Genomic DNA, 16,427 nt, shown 5'->3' with positions numbered 1-16,427 from the left:
CTAGCCCGGCGATTGTCCCGCCGGGAGGAAAGCTGCATGGGGACGGAAGGGGAAATTGCCTGCTGTCATTACAGCACTTCGAGCGGGGGTGAGGAGAAACGGGGACCTCTGCAGTTTTACATCTGAGCAGCAGCGATAAGGAGCAACGGCCAGACATGTAGCAAGAACAACTCTCCCAGCCTCTGCCATGCTCCACCTCGCGCCTTGAACAGTGGAGGGACACACCAAGTCTCCTGCTTGGGTATCAAACACCAACATCCCCTCTTCCAACCCCGCCCCCCCCATAAGCCCATCTCCCCCCCCCCATTTCTCCGCCTTGCACATGCACCCCGCGTTTGCTGCAGTTTGCTTTACCTTCAGCCTAAGACTGGGGGGTGTGGTGCATGCGCAGCTGCCGCCTGCCCTCCATTCATAAAAAAAAAAAAAAACCAATCCACATCTAGCCTTCGCAACTTGCAACAAGTTCCCTTCCGGCCCCCCATTCATAAAAGAGAGCAGAGCATGCGCCTTGGGGCTTCAGTGCCCACCCATTCATAGAGTTGGGAGGACACGCATGCGCAGAGGGGGGTCCCTTTCCTCCCATTCATAAAATAGCCATTTTCCCAGGCAGCAGTTGTTGCAACATCGAAGCGAAGCAGGGGGAAGCTACTGCTGCTGACAGCACAGCACTTGCAGGTCCTTCTCAGAGACCCATGGTGTTTCGTGCCAGGGATTTGCAGGTCCAGCCCCTTGATCTGTCTCGGATTTAGGATTAACTCGCCTGCTGAGAGATGGTCTTGCCTGAACTGTTTAAAGTAAGTGGGCGATTCATATTTGTGGAGATTATCTATATATAAAATAGCAAAATAAATCCCATCCCTCTCCCCCCCAAGAAAATGTTTGCTGCCTTTCTAGGTGTATTTGTCTGTTCCCTTTCCATGACACTGAACACAAACATAAATGTGTATATTACGATTTTTTTCTAAAAGTAACACATATATTATGCTTTATATATAGCTATCTGGTGTCTCCTGACCTAAAGGGAAATTTGCATTCTTCTAAGAAAAGAAATATCCCGGTTCCTGCACAATTCGCATGTGTTCCCATGATTCGTATTGAAACTCCTTTTCCTACTCTCCTGTTAACATCTGCATTTGGCGTACGGACACGGCAGGCGGCTTTTACCAGATTTGGGTTGGGATTATTTGGGTTTTTTTTTTTAAGAATCGCATTAGGTTTCTCTTCTATTGATGGAGACTCTTTTTTCCTTCGTGCCCACCCCCTTCCTCTAACGGGTATCCATGCACGATCCCCTAGATTTACAAATAAAAACTGTACCTGGTCTTTCCGTGGAGTACGAAAACTGGCTTTTATGTATTTCTTCTCTCCATGCCCTCTATCTTGCTAGTATCAAGTGGCTCCGGAGCTGTCTCCATAATAGGACACTTTAGCGCTCAGCCTCTGGAGTGTCAGATCTTTACCGGATGACCTTTGCTCTTTAGCATTTTATTTCATGCAACTGTCCTGCAATTCCGTTTTCCTTATTTTCTTACTCCATCTTTGCTCTATTCCCCACAATCTTCTCTGTATTGCTGTGTGGTTTTGTTGCTACAGTTATAACTTTGCATGGGGCTGTTCCAGATTGTAGTTAATTAATGAAGATTTGTGCTTATAGTCATTTATATTTGCACATATATTTTCTCCATATATATGTATGTATATCTCATGGAGAAAAATGTCTTGAATGCCCTTCTCCACCAATTGCGTAGCAGACGGAGACAAGCTAGGGTTATATTTTCTGGTACCAGTGGAAAGACAAGAGAGTGGAAAGACAAGACTAGAAACGATAGAGTCTGAAAATTCATTATCAGAAAGGAAATGGAAAAAACAGAGAGGGACATATGCAAGGCACAGAAGTCCAAGAGAAGAGCAGGATTGGAAATGCAGACCTTGGAAATGGGAGTGCAAACAGGAATCAGCATTAATCACCAGGGGAATGGACTTCATTCTTTCTCCTCAAATGATCAGAAGTAATTTATTACAGGGGATGACTTTTCTGCAATATAATCTTTCCAAAAGGGTCTGATTTCTCAATTTAAAATATCATATTGCCACACTTTTCTTTTCCTTTTTAAGAAGGGCAGAGGGGAAAACACTACTGAATTATCCAGAGTAGAGAATAATCTGTCTTTTATTCTTGTTCCAAATCATCCTAAAGCACGATATGCTAACAGTCAGTTTACAGAAATCTCAGTTCAGCTTAAAAAATAAATAAATTGAAACCCGCACATTCAATATTAAGTCAGCCACCTCTGATTTGGGGGGTTAAAAAATAAAGCTGTAATTTGTGCACTGAATCACAATTATCTTCATGACTTGCTCTCCCCCTTCTTAATATAAAAATGAATGACAGAGGAAGGAGAGGTTGCTTTCAGTTATTGGAACCCTATTGGAAATGTCTCCTTGATAAATGTGCCATATTCCATAGCCTATTTTGTTCTGTTGATAGAAGGGATTCTACTGCTATTGCACAATTAAGGAAACATTTTGAAATCCTGCAGTGCTTTTGAAATCCCCTGTGAGATATGTAAAGATTTGTTCATCTCCTAAAAGAGCAAAATAAAAGTTGTTTTATCTTTCCCAAACCATGGTGGGAAAATGGTCATCAGGCTGCAATAAAATGGCCCTAACAACCCTTTTCTAGCACTGCAGCAATGTATAGTTCATAATATCTACAGTTTTCCCCACCTTATCATAAAAGAGCAGAAAGCTAATCAAACATGTTGACTATACAGCTTTCCAAGTTCATCTCTGGTGTCTAAAGTTGTCTCTCTTTTTAGGTAAATAACTGGCCAAATACTGTGGAAGGGGGGGTGGTTTTTGTTTTTCTTAAATTTAAGATCTAATGCAGTATAATTCCCTCCATTTACTAGAGAGCCCTCTGGTAGTATTCATCATTTAGTATCGTTAACTTATAAAACTCTAATTGTGTTCTTTAAAATCTGTGACTTACTTTTGTATGTCAAAATTTATTTTATTTAAACAATAAAAATAAGAGACTCTATTGCAGATGAACTGTAATCCTCAGAGATCTGAAAATTCTCAGTCCAAATCCTCACTCACACTGCAAGAAAGAGACTTGTCAGGATGCTTCTTGGAAAGTTTAGAGGTCTATTTTTTTTCAGCTTCTCTATTTCAGAGCCATTGGCATGGATTTAATGCCTCATCTTAAAAAGTCAGATTTCCTTTACTAAGCTTTTTTTATTTCCCCACCCCACCCCAACCCCTCCCACCCCTTATTCTTCTCAGTGGAAAAACTGTAACTATAGTATATTCACATAGGTAAGGCCATTAGGCAGGAAAGGGAATTCAACCATCTTATTCATTTGTATATGTACTACAGAAAAAATAAGGCACAATTTTTCTTTGCTAAAGAGCTTAGAGGTTAAATCAAATCAGACTTAATGAAGTTTGAAACTATAGACATTCTACTCATACCCACATATCTTCTCCTTCTCACACACATACTTTTTGGTAGGGAGTGTCCCCTTTGAGTAGTGTCTAGCTTTCTATGACACTAAGCTTTATCCTTGTAAAGGATTTTCTGCAGCAAGAAACCAAGTTTTCTCTTCCATCTATAAGCCCTCTCTGTCTTCTTTCCTTCCAACTAAATCTTCAGAAGACTTCATAGGACCTTTAGATTCCCGCTGGTAATAGCGCATCATTTACTACGGTTGGTGTCTCCAGTTAAGAGAGTCTAACCAAAGGCAAGGTTAGAATTTCTTCAGATTTCATTCAGCTGTTTATCTCTGTGATTCAGAATGAGTTCAGTTTTTTATGGTCCATTCTTGCCTATTACGCAGTCTTACTTTGGCGTCCTTGCAATTACACAGCAAACCTGATTCACCATTCTGAATCTTTCCTGTGCTCTCAAATGTGATTTAGAGTATCAACAAGGCTTTGCCATTCCTGTCTACCTTGGGCTGCTCTTTGCATGTCTCCCACATTAAGTCCATAAATTTTCCCTCTCAAGTACTGTTCTATGGAAGGATTATTTCAGTTAGCCCCTTTAATGTGTTCCTCCAGCTGGCCAATGGCATGCCTGTCATGGCAGATGTCCTGGCTTCATTCTTAGAAATATCTGGGGATGTGTTATCTTTTCTGGATAATTTTTGGATATAAGGAGTTGCTGGGATTTGTCAGAGTTCTGTGTTGCCCTGCCCAAATCAGAATTCACTTTGCATCGGTGGAAATTCTGCAGGTAGATATGACTGGTGTTCTTTCTAGCATGATCTAGTGGTTAGATGACAGGATTGTGAGTCAAAAGATCTGGATTCTATTCCAAGCTCTTTACTGACCCACTGTATGATTTTGGCAAGTCACTTTACGTGGCATCCTGGCCCCACTGAAGTCAATGGGAAAACTCCCATTGCCTTCAATCAGTTCAGGATTTTCCCTTCACCTCTGTGTGCCTGTTTCCACATACCTACCTCACATGGGTTTGTGATGCTTTATTAATACTTGTGAAACACTATGAAATCTTTGGATGGATGACACTATAGCAAATCAAAAATTAGTATTTGTTATGCTAGAGATGTTTGTATAGGTTATGCTCTGAGGTTAAGGAAAGAACCTGGGGTTGCATTGTTTTCCACCCATCCTGTTACTTTCATGTAGTGAAACTTCAGGGCTAAGTATCTGTACCAGAGCAAAGTTCAACAGGGTCTGATTTTTTGCTAGTTCAAAAGGAACCCTCTGATGCGGTTCAGTAACTCTCCAGTGTTGTGGAATTTAGTTCCAGGTATTTGATATAAACAGCATACAGTACTTCAGTTGGCAGTGAGGGTGGAGCAAACCATGATAGCACCACATTCTAGTGCCACAAAACAGCCCCAGTTTTATGGGAAATAATCAATTTGCCTGAGAGGCACCGACAGAGCTCTCCATGTGACAAGGTGAGGTGAGTACCAAGATGCCGTTGAAAGGCATGAGGCTGAAGGCCAAAAGCTGTCCCTGAAAAATTTGCCTTTATGAAGCATAATCTTAATTAAAAAGGGGTAAATGTGACCCACAAATCAATACTTGATATGAACAAGCATAGAACTCTAACTCTATATTGCGTTACTCCTTTGATCCAGCTAGTGATATTTATTACTGAATAAACTCCAAGCAATATTCTGGGGGCTTTTCTTTTAGATGGCATCTATTTAAGCATAAGCTCTGATGCTTGCATTTTAATTGTACCTTGCAAAAGCTGCTTGGGCAAAACAAAGATATCTCGGCCCTGGTCCTAGGTAGGTGAGGGGTGAGTATGGAGCATCTGCAAGTTCTTTTGACTTTAATGGGAATTGCATCTTTCAGAATCAAGACACTTATGTCTCTCAAAATACATCTGATGCCACTTTAAGGCCTGATCTTGCAGCCCTTCCTCCAGTGATATCAGTGGGACCATTTTCCCCCATAAGTGGTGCAGAATCAGGCCCTTTGTTAATCCCTCATTTTCAGTATCTTGCTATTACTACATGGTTATAGAGCATTGAATAGATTGCAAAAACACAATTATTAAACAGTTAGGTATTTAATTGTATGAAGATGCATACCTCTCTGCTAAGTTAAATAGGTCATTCAAAGTCTGTTCTGGTTTTCAGTAACTAAAAGTTGCCCAGCTATTATGAAAATCCAAAAGAATTTAATAGATAAACCAGTGGGATTCTAAAGACATTATTTTAAAACTTATAAAATTTAATAGAGAATGAGCCTTTCTGTTTATAGAAACCATTCCATAGAGTTCTATAGTAAGTATATACTTTTCTATTAAATTCTGTAGGATAGTCCAAAAACTTTATTAAAAATATTTCCCATTAAATTCTGTAAGTTTTTTTTTTCCCCATAAAGTGAATCCTACAAAACTTCCAAGTTTGAAATGGTACCATAACAACCACTTTGTACCTTTTTAAAAAAAATTATTTGCAAACCCTAAAGTTTTAGAAAACTATTATGCAGCAAAATAGTAGTTTGGATATTTAAAAGAGGAAGTGGTGAAAAGGGATCACAACAACTGCAGTCAGTTTAATGGAATTGACCACCAAGTGAATTCCTATAAAAGGGTTCTATATTCTTTTTATATCAAATGTTGCAGACCTGTGATATGGTCACTCCTAGTTCTTGAATGGGGGCGGGGGGAGAAGACAAATTGTCTCTAAATGGATGTTTATTCTTGACTTCTCGGTTTCAAAAGAGTTTCAATTGACCTACTGAAATTAACTTTAAAATTAAACATAAGACCAATTTGAGAACATCTGTGAGATTTCCCTTCTATTGTCTGGTTTCAGAAAACTGCCTGTATAGTCAGACCTTGTGAATTTGTGCCTGGCTTACCAATAGCATGTCTGAATTTACTAATGTTTTAAGTGTTAACTATTTATTTTATGTGCATGTTGTGGATAGGCTATTCTTTAATCCATATTAAAACAAAATTAGCATCCAGAATTATATCAGTGCTTTGAGAGATGGTATTTGTTGCATACACCCATACATCACATGTGCTTAAAGGTATGCATGTGCTTAAATACCTTGCATGAATCAGGCCTGAAAGGCAGCACCCTTAACTTAAAAAAAGAGAGTCAGTAGGCCCCGTTAAGGTACCACTCTCTCTGGGAGCTGACTATACAGTAGGTAGTCTATATAGTGAGCTAAATTTTAGTTGGTACTGTAAATTTTTGATTAAATTATTTGACTGCTAGTTGATAAGTGGCTCATCATCAAGCATCTTGATGTCTGATGGGCCTTACCTTACAGTTCTTAAATTCAAGTTTGTACCTTTTGGTGGATTTTATTTTCTGGTTTACTTATTTATGTAAAGAGTTGAAAGAAAACTGGTTTCTAAAATCTATGGCCTGTTTTTGTACTAATTCTTTTCCACAAACCAATAAACTTGATTATGCATTCTTGCCTGAATATTGGTTTGACTGTTATCTGTGAGAGACCTATGAAACCTGCAAGTTGTTTCATCCTTCTAAACAACTAAAAGATTCCTCCCTCTCCTTTTTATGACCTCATTAATCCCTTCCTTGCAGATGAAATGCAGGGCACCTGTTAAACTGCATATCATTCTCTGCAGTGGTCTTCAAACAACACATCATGTTAGAATGCATTTGTATATACAGAATGAAGGAATTTAAGTGAATTCGGTATTTGGGGTATTTCTGAGTGATGTCCCCATGACAACCCTGGAAACTGAAATCTCTGTTCACAATCCAGTGGTAGCACGAACATCTGTCAGTTCCTTCCCACTGTGCTTCAACTGGTCTATCCTGGCCATCAGAAGAGTTTCCTTTCTCCTCAAAAGATCATCTTCCAGCTGATTCTAGCAACTCTTATTTCCCACCTTTCTTTAACCAGGACGGCTTTGGGAGCCAAAACCAGACACATCAGTTCAGAAAAGCACAGGCTGAGCTGTCCAACTCAGCCTCTTCCTCTGTTGAGAGCTACTTTAGATACAGTGACCCCTTTCCTGCTGGGTCAAGTCCTGTATCTGAGCTTGGGCTCACAACCCAATGCTGATTTGCTGTGCTAAGGCATTGCTGCTACCTTACAGGTAGTTTGGATGAAATATTAATGTAAAATCCTTCTACCCCTCTCCTGTGGCTGTCAGAATCCAGTCACTAAATACGTAATAGAACTTGAGTGTCCAGTGCGTCTCCCCTTCTTCTAAACATCCAGCCTGCAAGAAGCTTGTCATCAGCAGTGCACTTCAGATGATCATTCCGAGGTCCATTTCTATCATGGGACCCAAGATCTAAAGATAAAAGAGGATGAAGCTTGGTGGGGAGTGTCAGTTCCCAGTGCTCAGCCCAGCTGCTCAGGGTGTATCCTGGAGAAAGGCTGAGTGAGCAATCACAAAAAAGACAAGTTGTTGCATCATACACTGTACTTATGCTTCAGGCTATTTTTGCAAGAGTAATAAAGTCTTAGCCAAACCGGGGTCTCATATTGCTACTAAACCTTGGTGCGGAATAGGGAAAGGAAATTTAATTCAAACAGCAAAAATAGTAGTATGTGGATATATATCCTTTTAAAGGATACTCTAGTCTAAAGAGAGGCACTGTGTCTAAAGCACTGTATTAGGAGTTGGGAAATCTGGGTTTTTCACTTTCACTTCTCCATGTCTCAGTTTCCCCGCCTGTAAAATGGGAGTAATGATACTTCCCTACCTTTGGCCAAGCAATTGAGATAATTTCATGAAAAGTGCAAAGATTTGATTTTCAATCTTAACTGTCTCAAAGTCCATTTGGGTGGGGGTTTTGTTGGGGGTTGGGAGAGTTTAAGTCCAGGAAATGAAATAAAGCTGGTGTTCTGACCAGCATTAATTATCCCAATTAAAACCACCTGCTAATGTCTGTCTGCATATGAACTATCACAGAGAGTATAACAGTTGCTGGACATGGCTACAATCTCTGTATGATCTGCGTCTAACTCAGTGGAATATGTTGAATATGCAAGGTATTCCTACTAATTCCATGCAGCTAACTCTGTATTTGCATGGCCCTTCAGATAAATAAAAAGATGTAGTACAGTCTCAATTTCCCTTGTAAACATTGTGGTGTTTGCCTGACAGCTGCCTTTTATCACAGAGATGGCTGCTGTTCATTGATGCAGTATGTACACACATGCATTAAATTCAGTGATGCAGGAGCAGACCTGTAATTTGTAACGTTAAACTAAATGCTGTTAGCCCAGGCAGGTACGTTAGACACTACCCTACAGGACAAATGTTCTGTCCATCATATATTGGTACATAATATGCCTTAAATGATGATTTTTCAGCCCAAATTAGACCTGCTCCCAATGAGCACAACTCCACTGATTTCATTAGAGTACTGCTGGGGTTCAGTTAGACCCCAACTGATATTTGGAAGCTACAGGTAGATGTGCTCTATTTTAATAATAATAAAAAAATCTGTAATGAAAAAATCATTGGTACAGAGATAAAGGGCAAAAGACAGGACTGTTTTAATATGGTGCAGTATTCCACCATTTTATACAGCTCCAGCTACATCCATACCAACATTAGTCATGTTGAGCGCACACCTTTCCCGCTGAAATAGCTGCATCTCTATCCTCTAAGCTTTAAAACACTAGGTTCTTGTGAAATACAACTGTCTTCCTTAAATGCATAATCTCTGGCTGACAAATTCAGTGGTTAACACTTTGTAGAATACTGAACTCTGAGCTTTAGTAAGTACTTTCTATACTGTGGCACTGAACTCTAGGCAGATGAAATATACATCCCTCCCTTCCCCCCATAAGCCCCACTTATTGGAAATCATTGCCTAATTTTTTTTCAAAGACAATATTTCATCAAAGCATCTCATGCAGTTAGGAAATAAGTGCTTTCAAAACCTTTTCTGCTTGTAGTTCCACAATGTGAGAGCTGAGAGCAGTGAATAGTTCTGATTTTTAAGGAACAAATTCTCAATTGATTTCTAACGGAATGTTTTTGTTTTTGGTGAATGACTGACTGAGGAGGAAGAGTAACTAGAGAACTATTAAATGGCAAATGACACTGGCTTAAAGACTAAGCCATCATAAGTAGCTTCATTATTCCTTCTAGATAAAGCATTTGTCCCATTTCTTGTCTTGTGTGCAGACTCTCTCAAGCACAGCAACCCGCACTATGCTAATGCAGCAAAAAAGGCATATACTGTACTGACCACAGATGGATATTCCAGAGTCCAGTTTCACTGCATGAGCCCTATCCTGCAAGATGCTGAGCGCCTTTTGTGAGGTGCTGAGCTACTTCACCTCCTATTGATTTTACTATGATTTGAGGGTGTTCAACACCTCTCAGGATCAGATCCCAAGTGCTCAATCAAGCAAATAAATTATTCTAATAATGGGCTCTAGTCATCATTTTAAAGCAGATACCCCTCCCCCCAAAAAAATATTTTAAAAAACCCCAATAAATAAAAATAAAAAAATACTAGGTTGATGCAGGGAGGTGGCAGGGTTGTTTTGTTTTGGGTTTGTTTTTTTGTACAGTATTTTTCATTCAATTAAACAAACTAGTGGAAAATGATTTAACAGCCAAGCTATACAGGAGAGTGCTTGTATGTTACATATATATACACACACAAAGTTCTAGGACAGGAGTTTGGTTCCAGTTTAATGCACTCTTTCCATACGTACAACTTTTATGGATAAATCAGTCCCAACTGCCAGACCCCCTGTTGTAAAATCCAAGTCTTTTCACACATTTCTAAAACTTAAAAAAAAAAAAAAAAAAAAATCTTGACCAGCTCACTACTTCCTTTTAGATTCCAAAAGGCCCCTTCTCCCTTAGCTTACTCTGAAGTTTTACTTGCTGCTGCTTTAAACTGATCCTGAACATACTTCATAAATATAAAGGTCACTCAGCGAGGAAATGGCCCATCAACTAGAAAACAATGTGTATTTTCCAAATTTGAAGCAAGTAGTTTCCGTTCTTTGATTTAAGTTTAGTTACTTCCTGTGGTTTCATGTCCTACACTGCAGTTGAATCTTTGGATTGGCTCCAGTATAAATTGCACTCTTTCAATGAAATTAGAAACTATAGCAATAGATGGTTGAGCTGGTCTAGCTAGTAAACAGCATTTAGGCTAAATATTATTCTGCTTCATGTTTGATGGAGATAACCTAATTAGTTGGGTGATGTGATCTCTGATCAGATTTTCAGTAGTCTCACTGAAGTGAGCTATACCTGTAATTTGCACCGATCCCTTTCTTGTTGCTCTCTTAGATGGCTGTGCTGCTAGAGACGCTATATATCCTCCTTATTTATATTTCCCACAATGGGGATGAAAGAAGTAGAAAACCTGTATTTTAGGCCAATATCTGCCTGAAGGAGGGCAGTTTGAGACAGACATTGGGGAGCTTTGCAAAGGATACCCAGGTTGCAGAACCTAAGTGTATGGGTCCCACCTTTTCCCACTCCCCTGCTCCAAATTCCCGCCATTCAAGTTCCCCAAGGGAGCAGAAGAGTTGGGAGGGGGAGGGAAAGGGGCAGGAATGGTTCAAGTTCACAGGGGAGGAAGATTGATTATTATGTTCGGAACAGCTGCTGTGGGTGTTTGAGATGTCCTGTTGAACTGAGGAGTCGGTGAGGAATTGTAAGATGCCCCAACTGGGGCCAGGATGGGAAGGGGGTAATTTGAACCCTCTAGGGCACCGGGTTCTCTGGGAGGGCTTTCAGCCAGGAAGAAGCAGCTCATACTCCAAGCCATGAAGCACAGGAACATGAACAATAAAGAGCACTCTGGCATTTCATCTTACACTTAGTAGGGTGAGGTCCCCAGGGCCTGCAACACATGAGTGTCTACCAGTTTAGCAGGATTGTCGGAACTGGCTATAGCATTATCCTTCAAGTCTGTGTAAGGCCTCCCAAGTGAACTCTGCACGGTTGGACTTCCTTGGGTTTGAGGTGCGGTGGGCTAGGGGCGAGACTTTCAGTGGCATTATCCCCTAGAAACCCACAGCGACGTTCCGTGAGAAGAATGGTCTGCCACGGTCACTGTTAACTTGAATGAACTTCTGCTCTCTGCACCGGGGAGGGAAGAGGGCTTAGACCAGGCATGGGCCGAGGAAGGCAGGGGTATACCAAGCAGGGTCTGGGACTCTGTATGGATGCCTCAGCCCTTCCAGGATGTCATGAGTGAGGAGGGATGGGGAGGTCTGTGGATTAGGATGACAGGCCCCCCCCATAACAACTCCCCTGATGGTCAAATGCTACCCCTCTGAGCGCATGGGGAGACAAACGCTGCGCTGCCTCACTTACGCCATCCACAGCGGGGCTTAATTCGGGCCTGAGACTTTGTGCTACTTGGCGTGAGTGTACTAAACCCATACTTCCCAGACTGTAGCCCTCGCTCATAGCCATGTCTGTTGGAGACCCAGGGAGGTGACAAGGTAACATTCTGAGGAGCCAAAGAATATTTTAACACAGGCTGATCACTCTAAGCCCTCAAGCTCAACTTCCTTCCTTCCTCCTGCATTGCCTCCCCAGCAGTCACAGAGAGAGAGGGCTACGAAGGCCTAAGATCTCATTGCATGTAGCAATGATGGGGAGCGTTATGCCAGGCCTAGGTTAGTGAGAGCAGAACAGTGCTAGTATGAACACTGGCTTTGCACAAGAGCAGATGCTTTATCTCCACGTGAGGTGTGTTTGGCTCATAATCACTTCAGCGCAATAGCTGCTAGAGCAATGAGCCCTCCTTGCCACTATTCCCAGTCCAATGTGAGTTAATTTGGGAACCATTCCCCTTTTCCCTTCTCTTTTTCAGGACACTTAAAGCAGTTTTGTCCCCCGAGTGGTGAAGGACACTCTGACCAATGGAGCCCCGGATTCCCCACAACATAACTGTGGTCCCAAACTCCGTCATGGTACAGCCGTTACTGGACAGTCGGATCCCATATGGGAGGCTGCAGCATCCGCTCACCATCCTGCCTATTGACCAGATGAAGATTACTCACGTTGAGAATGACTACACCGACAATCCCAGCCTTGCCCAGCTGGCAGCACAGAAGCGCCCCCGAGGCCACCATGAACCCGCGCTGATCAGCCAGCACCTGCAGAGATGTGAGCAGGATGTCACCCACCCCTGGATCTCTTTCAGTGGGCGGCCCAGCTCCATCAGCAGCAGCAGCAGCACGTCTTCTGACCAAAGGCTCTTGGATCACATGGTGCCGGCTCCCGTGGTGGATCAGTCCTCCCCGAGAGCGGTCCGGATACAGCCCAAGGTGATTAATTGCAAACCCATGGATCTGAAGGGACCCATGTCTCAGGAGCTTGACAAGCACTTTTTACTGTGTGAAGCCTGTGGGAAATGCAAGTGCAAGGAGTGTGCCCTGCCGAGGACTTTGCCTTCTTGCTGGGTGTGCAACCAGGAGTGTCTCTGCTCTGCACAGAACCTGGTCAATTACTCCACGTGCATGTGCCTGGTGAAGGGAGTCTTCTACCACTGCACTAACGAGGATGACGAGGGTTCCTGTGCAGACCACCCCTGCTCCTGCTCCCATTCGAACTGCTGTGCCCGCTGGTCTTTCATGGGTGCCCTCTCTCTGGTCCTGCCTTGCTTGCTGTGCTACTTGCCAGCCACCGGCTGCGTGAAACTATCCCAGAGATGCTATGACCAAGTGAGCCGGCCCGGATGTAGATGTAAAAACACAAACAGTGTCATCTGCAAGGTGGCGCTGGATGGCAAAGCAAGCAGGCCAGAAAAGCCTTTCTGACCATTTTGGGGGGTGGGGGTGGAGGGAGCAGGGGGATATGCGAAAGGTGGAAGAGACACCAAAGGGAAGGTTATAACCTGTGTTCTGAGGATAACATGTGTTAGCCTTTTGCCATCAACAGAGAAAGCCGAAGTCACTATTTCCATAAACTGAAGCACTTTGGGTTATTCAGGGTTTTGGAATTGATTATCTAAAGTTAAACAGAGGGGGGCCAATGGAGGAGGATTCTTAATACTTTACAGAGCCCAGGCCGAAAACCAACATAGACCACAGAGTACAGCTGCTTAAAAAGTCTTTTCACCATCTGGTTCATAGTGCTGGCTGCTCGCTGTGCCTACATCCAGCAAGAATAATTAACTATTAGCTTGGCAGGCACATCAGCAGAAGCAATATTCATTTTCATTCACAAAAGAATAGTGGATTCAGAGTAGGGTGGGTTTTCTTCCTTTTTCAACTCTGATTGGTGACCAGCAGCTGTTGAAGGTAAAGGGTTAACCTTTTTCTCTCCACTTGACTATTAAAAGCGCCAGTTGAGTACAAAGTAAATGTTTTCCCAAAGCGTTTTCCTTCCCCCTTCCAGAACAGATTTTGAAGCAGAAATAACGTTTTTCAAATCACTTTCTATAACTGTCATTGCTATTTAGATATATTTCTATTCCTACCCCACCCGTCACGTTCCCCTTTTGATGCCGATTTTATTTTCTGACCGAGGTAGTGATGGAATCTCTCCCCCTCACCTCGCCTCAATAAGAGGACTATGGGCATAATGTGTTCTTCCCGACTCCCCTCCCCCCCATGTCAATTTCTTTTGAAATTTTACTTTGTCACTTTGCTAGTGAGCCTAAGTCTGTAGCCTCAGATGTCACATTTAGTAGATTTTAAAAATGTATTATTACATCAATAGTAAAACTTTTTCCAAGGGGCTTTGAATGAATGTGACTTCTGTAGTGTTATTTCTTGCTCAGCAAATGCTGATGTAGAAGTCCCACTAAGCTGAGAAATTTAATCCCCCCTCCCTTCTCAAACTGTAGTAGCAAGGTCAAGAAAAACTGAGCACAATACACATGTACATATTTTTTTTAATGAATATCAATCCAATACCTGTTCTCATGGAACAAGGCTCTTCGGATCTACTTTGCTGATAATATTAAGGACACTTTTTTTGGCAGAATGACATTTGCTTGAAGTATTTTTTTTCCCCTTCATTTCTATTGCTGCTGCTCATCTTTTGCCTTTTCTGTATAATAGTGTGTCTTTTTGTAAAGTGTAAATAGAGAAATTAAAAAGTGTTTATTTTAGTGTTAATGAGTACTGGGGGGAAGTCAAGGGTGCATATTTATGGAACCTTGCCCTTGGTTTTCAGTAGCTGATGATCATAGGCTTTGTCTGTGCACTCGTACAAGAGCCAAGTCTGCACTTCCTTATGCTGCAGTAACCCCTTTCACTTGACAACTGCAAGGTGCTAAACAAAAAACCGTTGTCCTAACATGCAACAAATCAAATAGATAGGTACTTGTTGCATGCTGAAAGCTGATCTAATCTGTGTGTGTATTTTTTTTAATTAGAGAAAATGTACTCCGTAAATGCACAGCAATGACAGAGAAATGCCATCTTTAATTAGATAAGCAATAGGCAAAGCTTATGTAGCATTTTCCAGAAATTACATTTGCTTAGTTGTGATACAATTGCTGTTTTGTTTTTTCAAAATGTACTGATTGGAGCTTTTTTTTATTTTTTACTTAAGAATTTATTTACGAGCGGGTGACTTTTTTTGTTAAGTTTAATTGTAGATATTTATTAAGTGGGGGATTTTTAAAAAAAAAAAAACTTCCTTTTTATATTTATAGCATTAGCTGGCTTGTTTATGGTAAATCATAGAAAAGGGATACTGCATCTATGTTACCAGATACTGATTCCTGTAGCTTACCCTCCCCAGGAAGATACTGTGTGTGCAGTGAAGCGGTTTGTATGTTTAATCTTGCACAAATCAGAGGGAACCTTGCAGAGAAAAAAGAAAAGAACCCCAAACTGGTTGAACTGCTGGTTGAATGTATAAGGCATTGCTATTTAATGGAATGATATATCATTTAAAGTATAAACGGGCTAAAAGACGCAGCAACAAGCACAGAGATCTATATCAGATATCTTCCACCTTGAACATATGCAGCGTCCAAATGGCCACCATATATACATTTTCTGTTTACCCCAGGCCCGAGCTTAGTGCAGCAGGGTATCCTAGTGCAAATTTGCAATAGAAATTCTGTTGGCTGGCTGTATGTTACTGCAAGCAAACATAACATTTGAATGGTCTCCACTGTGCCACTCCACACTTGTGTGCACATGTAAACACACACACACACACACACACACACACACACAGCGATTCCATATTCTTACATCCTCCTCTAATGAAGAGGACCTCCGGCAACTTTTACTTTCATTGTACATAGTTGTAACCTATTTCTTTGTTGGTTTCTTTTAATATATAAATTCAGCTATAATGTAAGCCGATCCCATGCTGGAAGACTCTAAAGCATTAGTGGATGTGTTAGTGCAGTGGTAAATGTAGCAGAATGAAGCTCCTTGTATTCTTCGAGTCCCTTTGGTGTAGCAATCAGTCGGCATGTTTCACCAGCTCTTTGCCTGAGGCATAGCAACAAAGTTGTTGAGCTTCTTGCATAGCATTCAAAAGATTCTGGGTTAGACCAGGCGAGAGGAGCCTTGACAATATGACACTATTCCTTTTAGATGCCTTTGGTTGCTGTGCTGAAGGAGGGTATTTTTCCAGCCAACAACTAAGTTTCCCCTTTTTCCTCCAATTCCCCCCCCACCTTCACTTTTAAGGGACATACTCCCACTTTGATCTCATGCCACTCCAGAGACATAAAGCATCCAGGGACATTCTAATACACCATCTAAATTTGGTCTAGGCTAGAGCCACACCTAGTTTGCATAAAATAAGCTGCCTTCCTCTCACGCAGAGACAACCGATCCTGACATGCAACATGGTCTGTCGTCCCTGTAAGCTACCCCTCTCTCTTAGGCCATGTCTATGCTACAGGGACTCCAGCAGCATAGCTATAGCACCACTGCTATGCCAGCATAACCCCCTAGTGTAGATGCAGCCTATAGTGAGGGAAGGGATTTTTTCCCCATTGGTTTAGGAACATCACCTCTCCAAG

At 41.7% G+C, this 16,427-nt stretch overlaps 1 protein-coding gene across 1 annotated transcript; it reads left to right on the top strand.

Annotated features, from left to right (window-relative positions):
* The first annotated feature begins 544 nt into the window (after positions 1–544).
* SPRY4 (sprouty RTK signaling antagonist 4) lies at positions 545–14,997 on the top strand. Its single transcript, XM_039484863.1, has 2 exons — positions 545–794; positions 12,297–14,997. The coding sequence occupies exon 2, from the start codon at positions 12,346–12,348 to the stop codon at positions 13,243–13,245; it is 900 nt and encodes a 299-aa protein (XP_039340797.1). The 5' UTR covers positions 545–794; positions 12,297–12,345; the 3' UTR covers positions 13,246–14,997.
* The last annotated feature ends 1,430 nt before the right edge of the window (positions 14,998–16,427 follow it).

The sequence above is a fragment of the Mauremys reevesii genome, linkage group 8 (assembly GCF_016161935.1).
Source record: "Mauremys reevesii isolate NIE-2019 linkage group 8, ASM1616193v1, whole genome shotgun sequence".
Lineage (NCBI taxonomy): Eukaryota > Metazoa > Chordata > Testudines > Geoemydidae > Mauremys > Mauremys reevesii.
This window is presented reverse-complemented; position numbering and strand designations above follow the sequence as displayed.

Coding starts and splice junctions, on each gene's coding strand:
- SPRY4 (XM_039484863.1), top strand. CDS start 12,346: ATGGAGCCCCGGATTCCCCACAACATAACTGTGGTCCCAAACTCCGTC.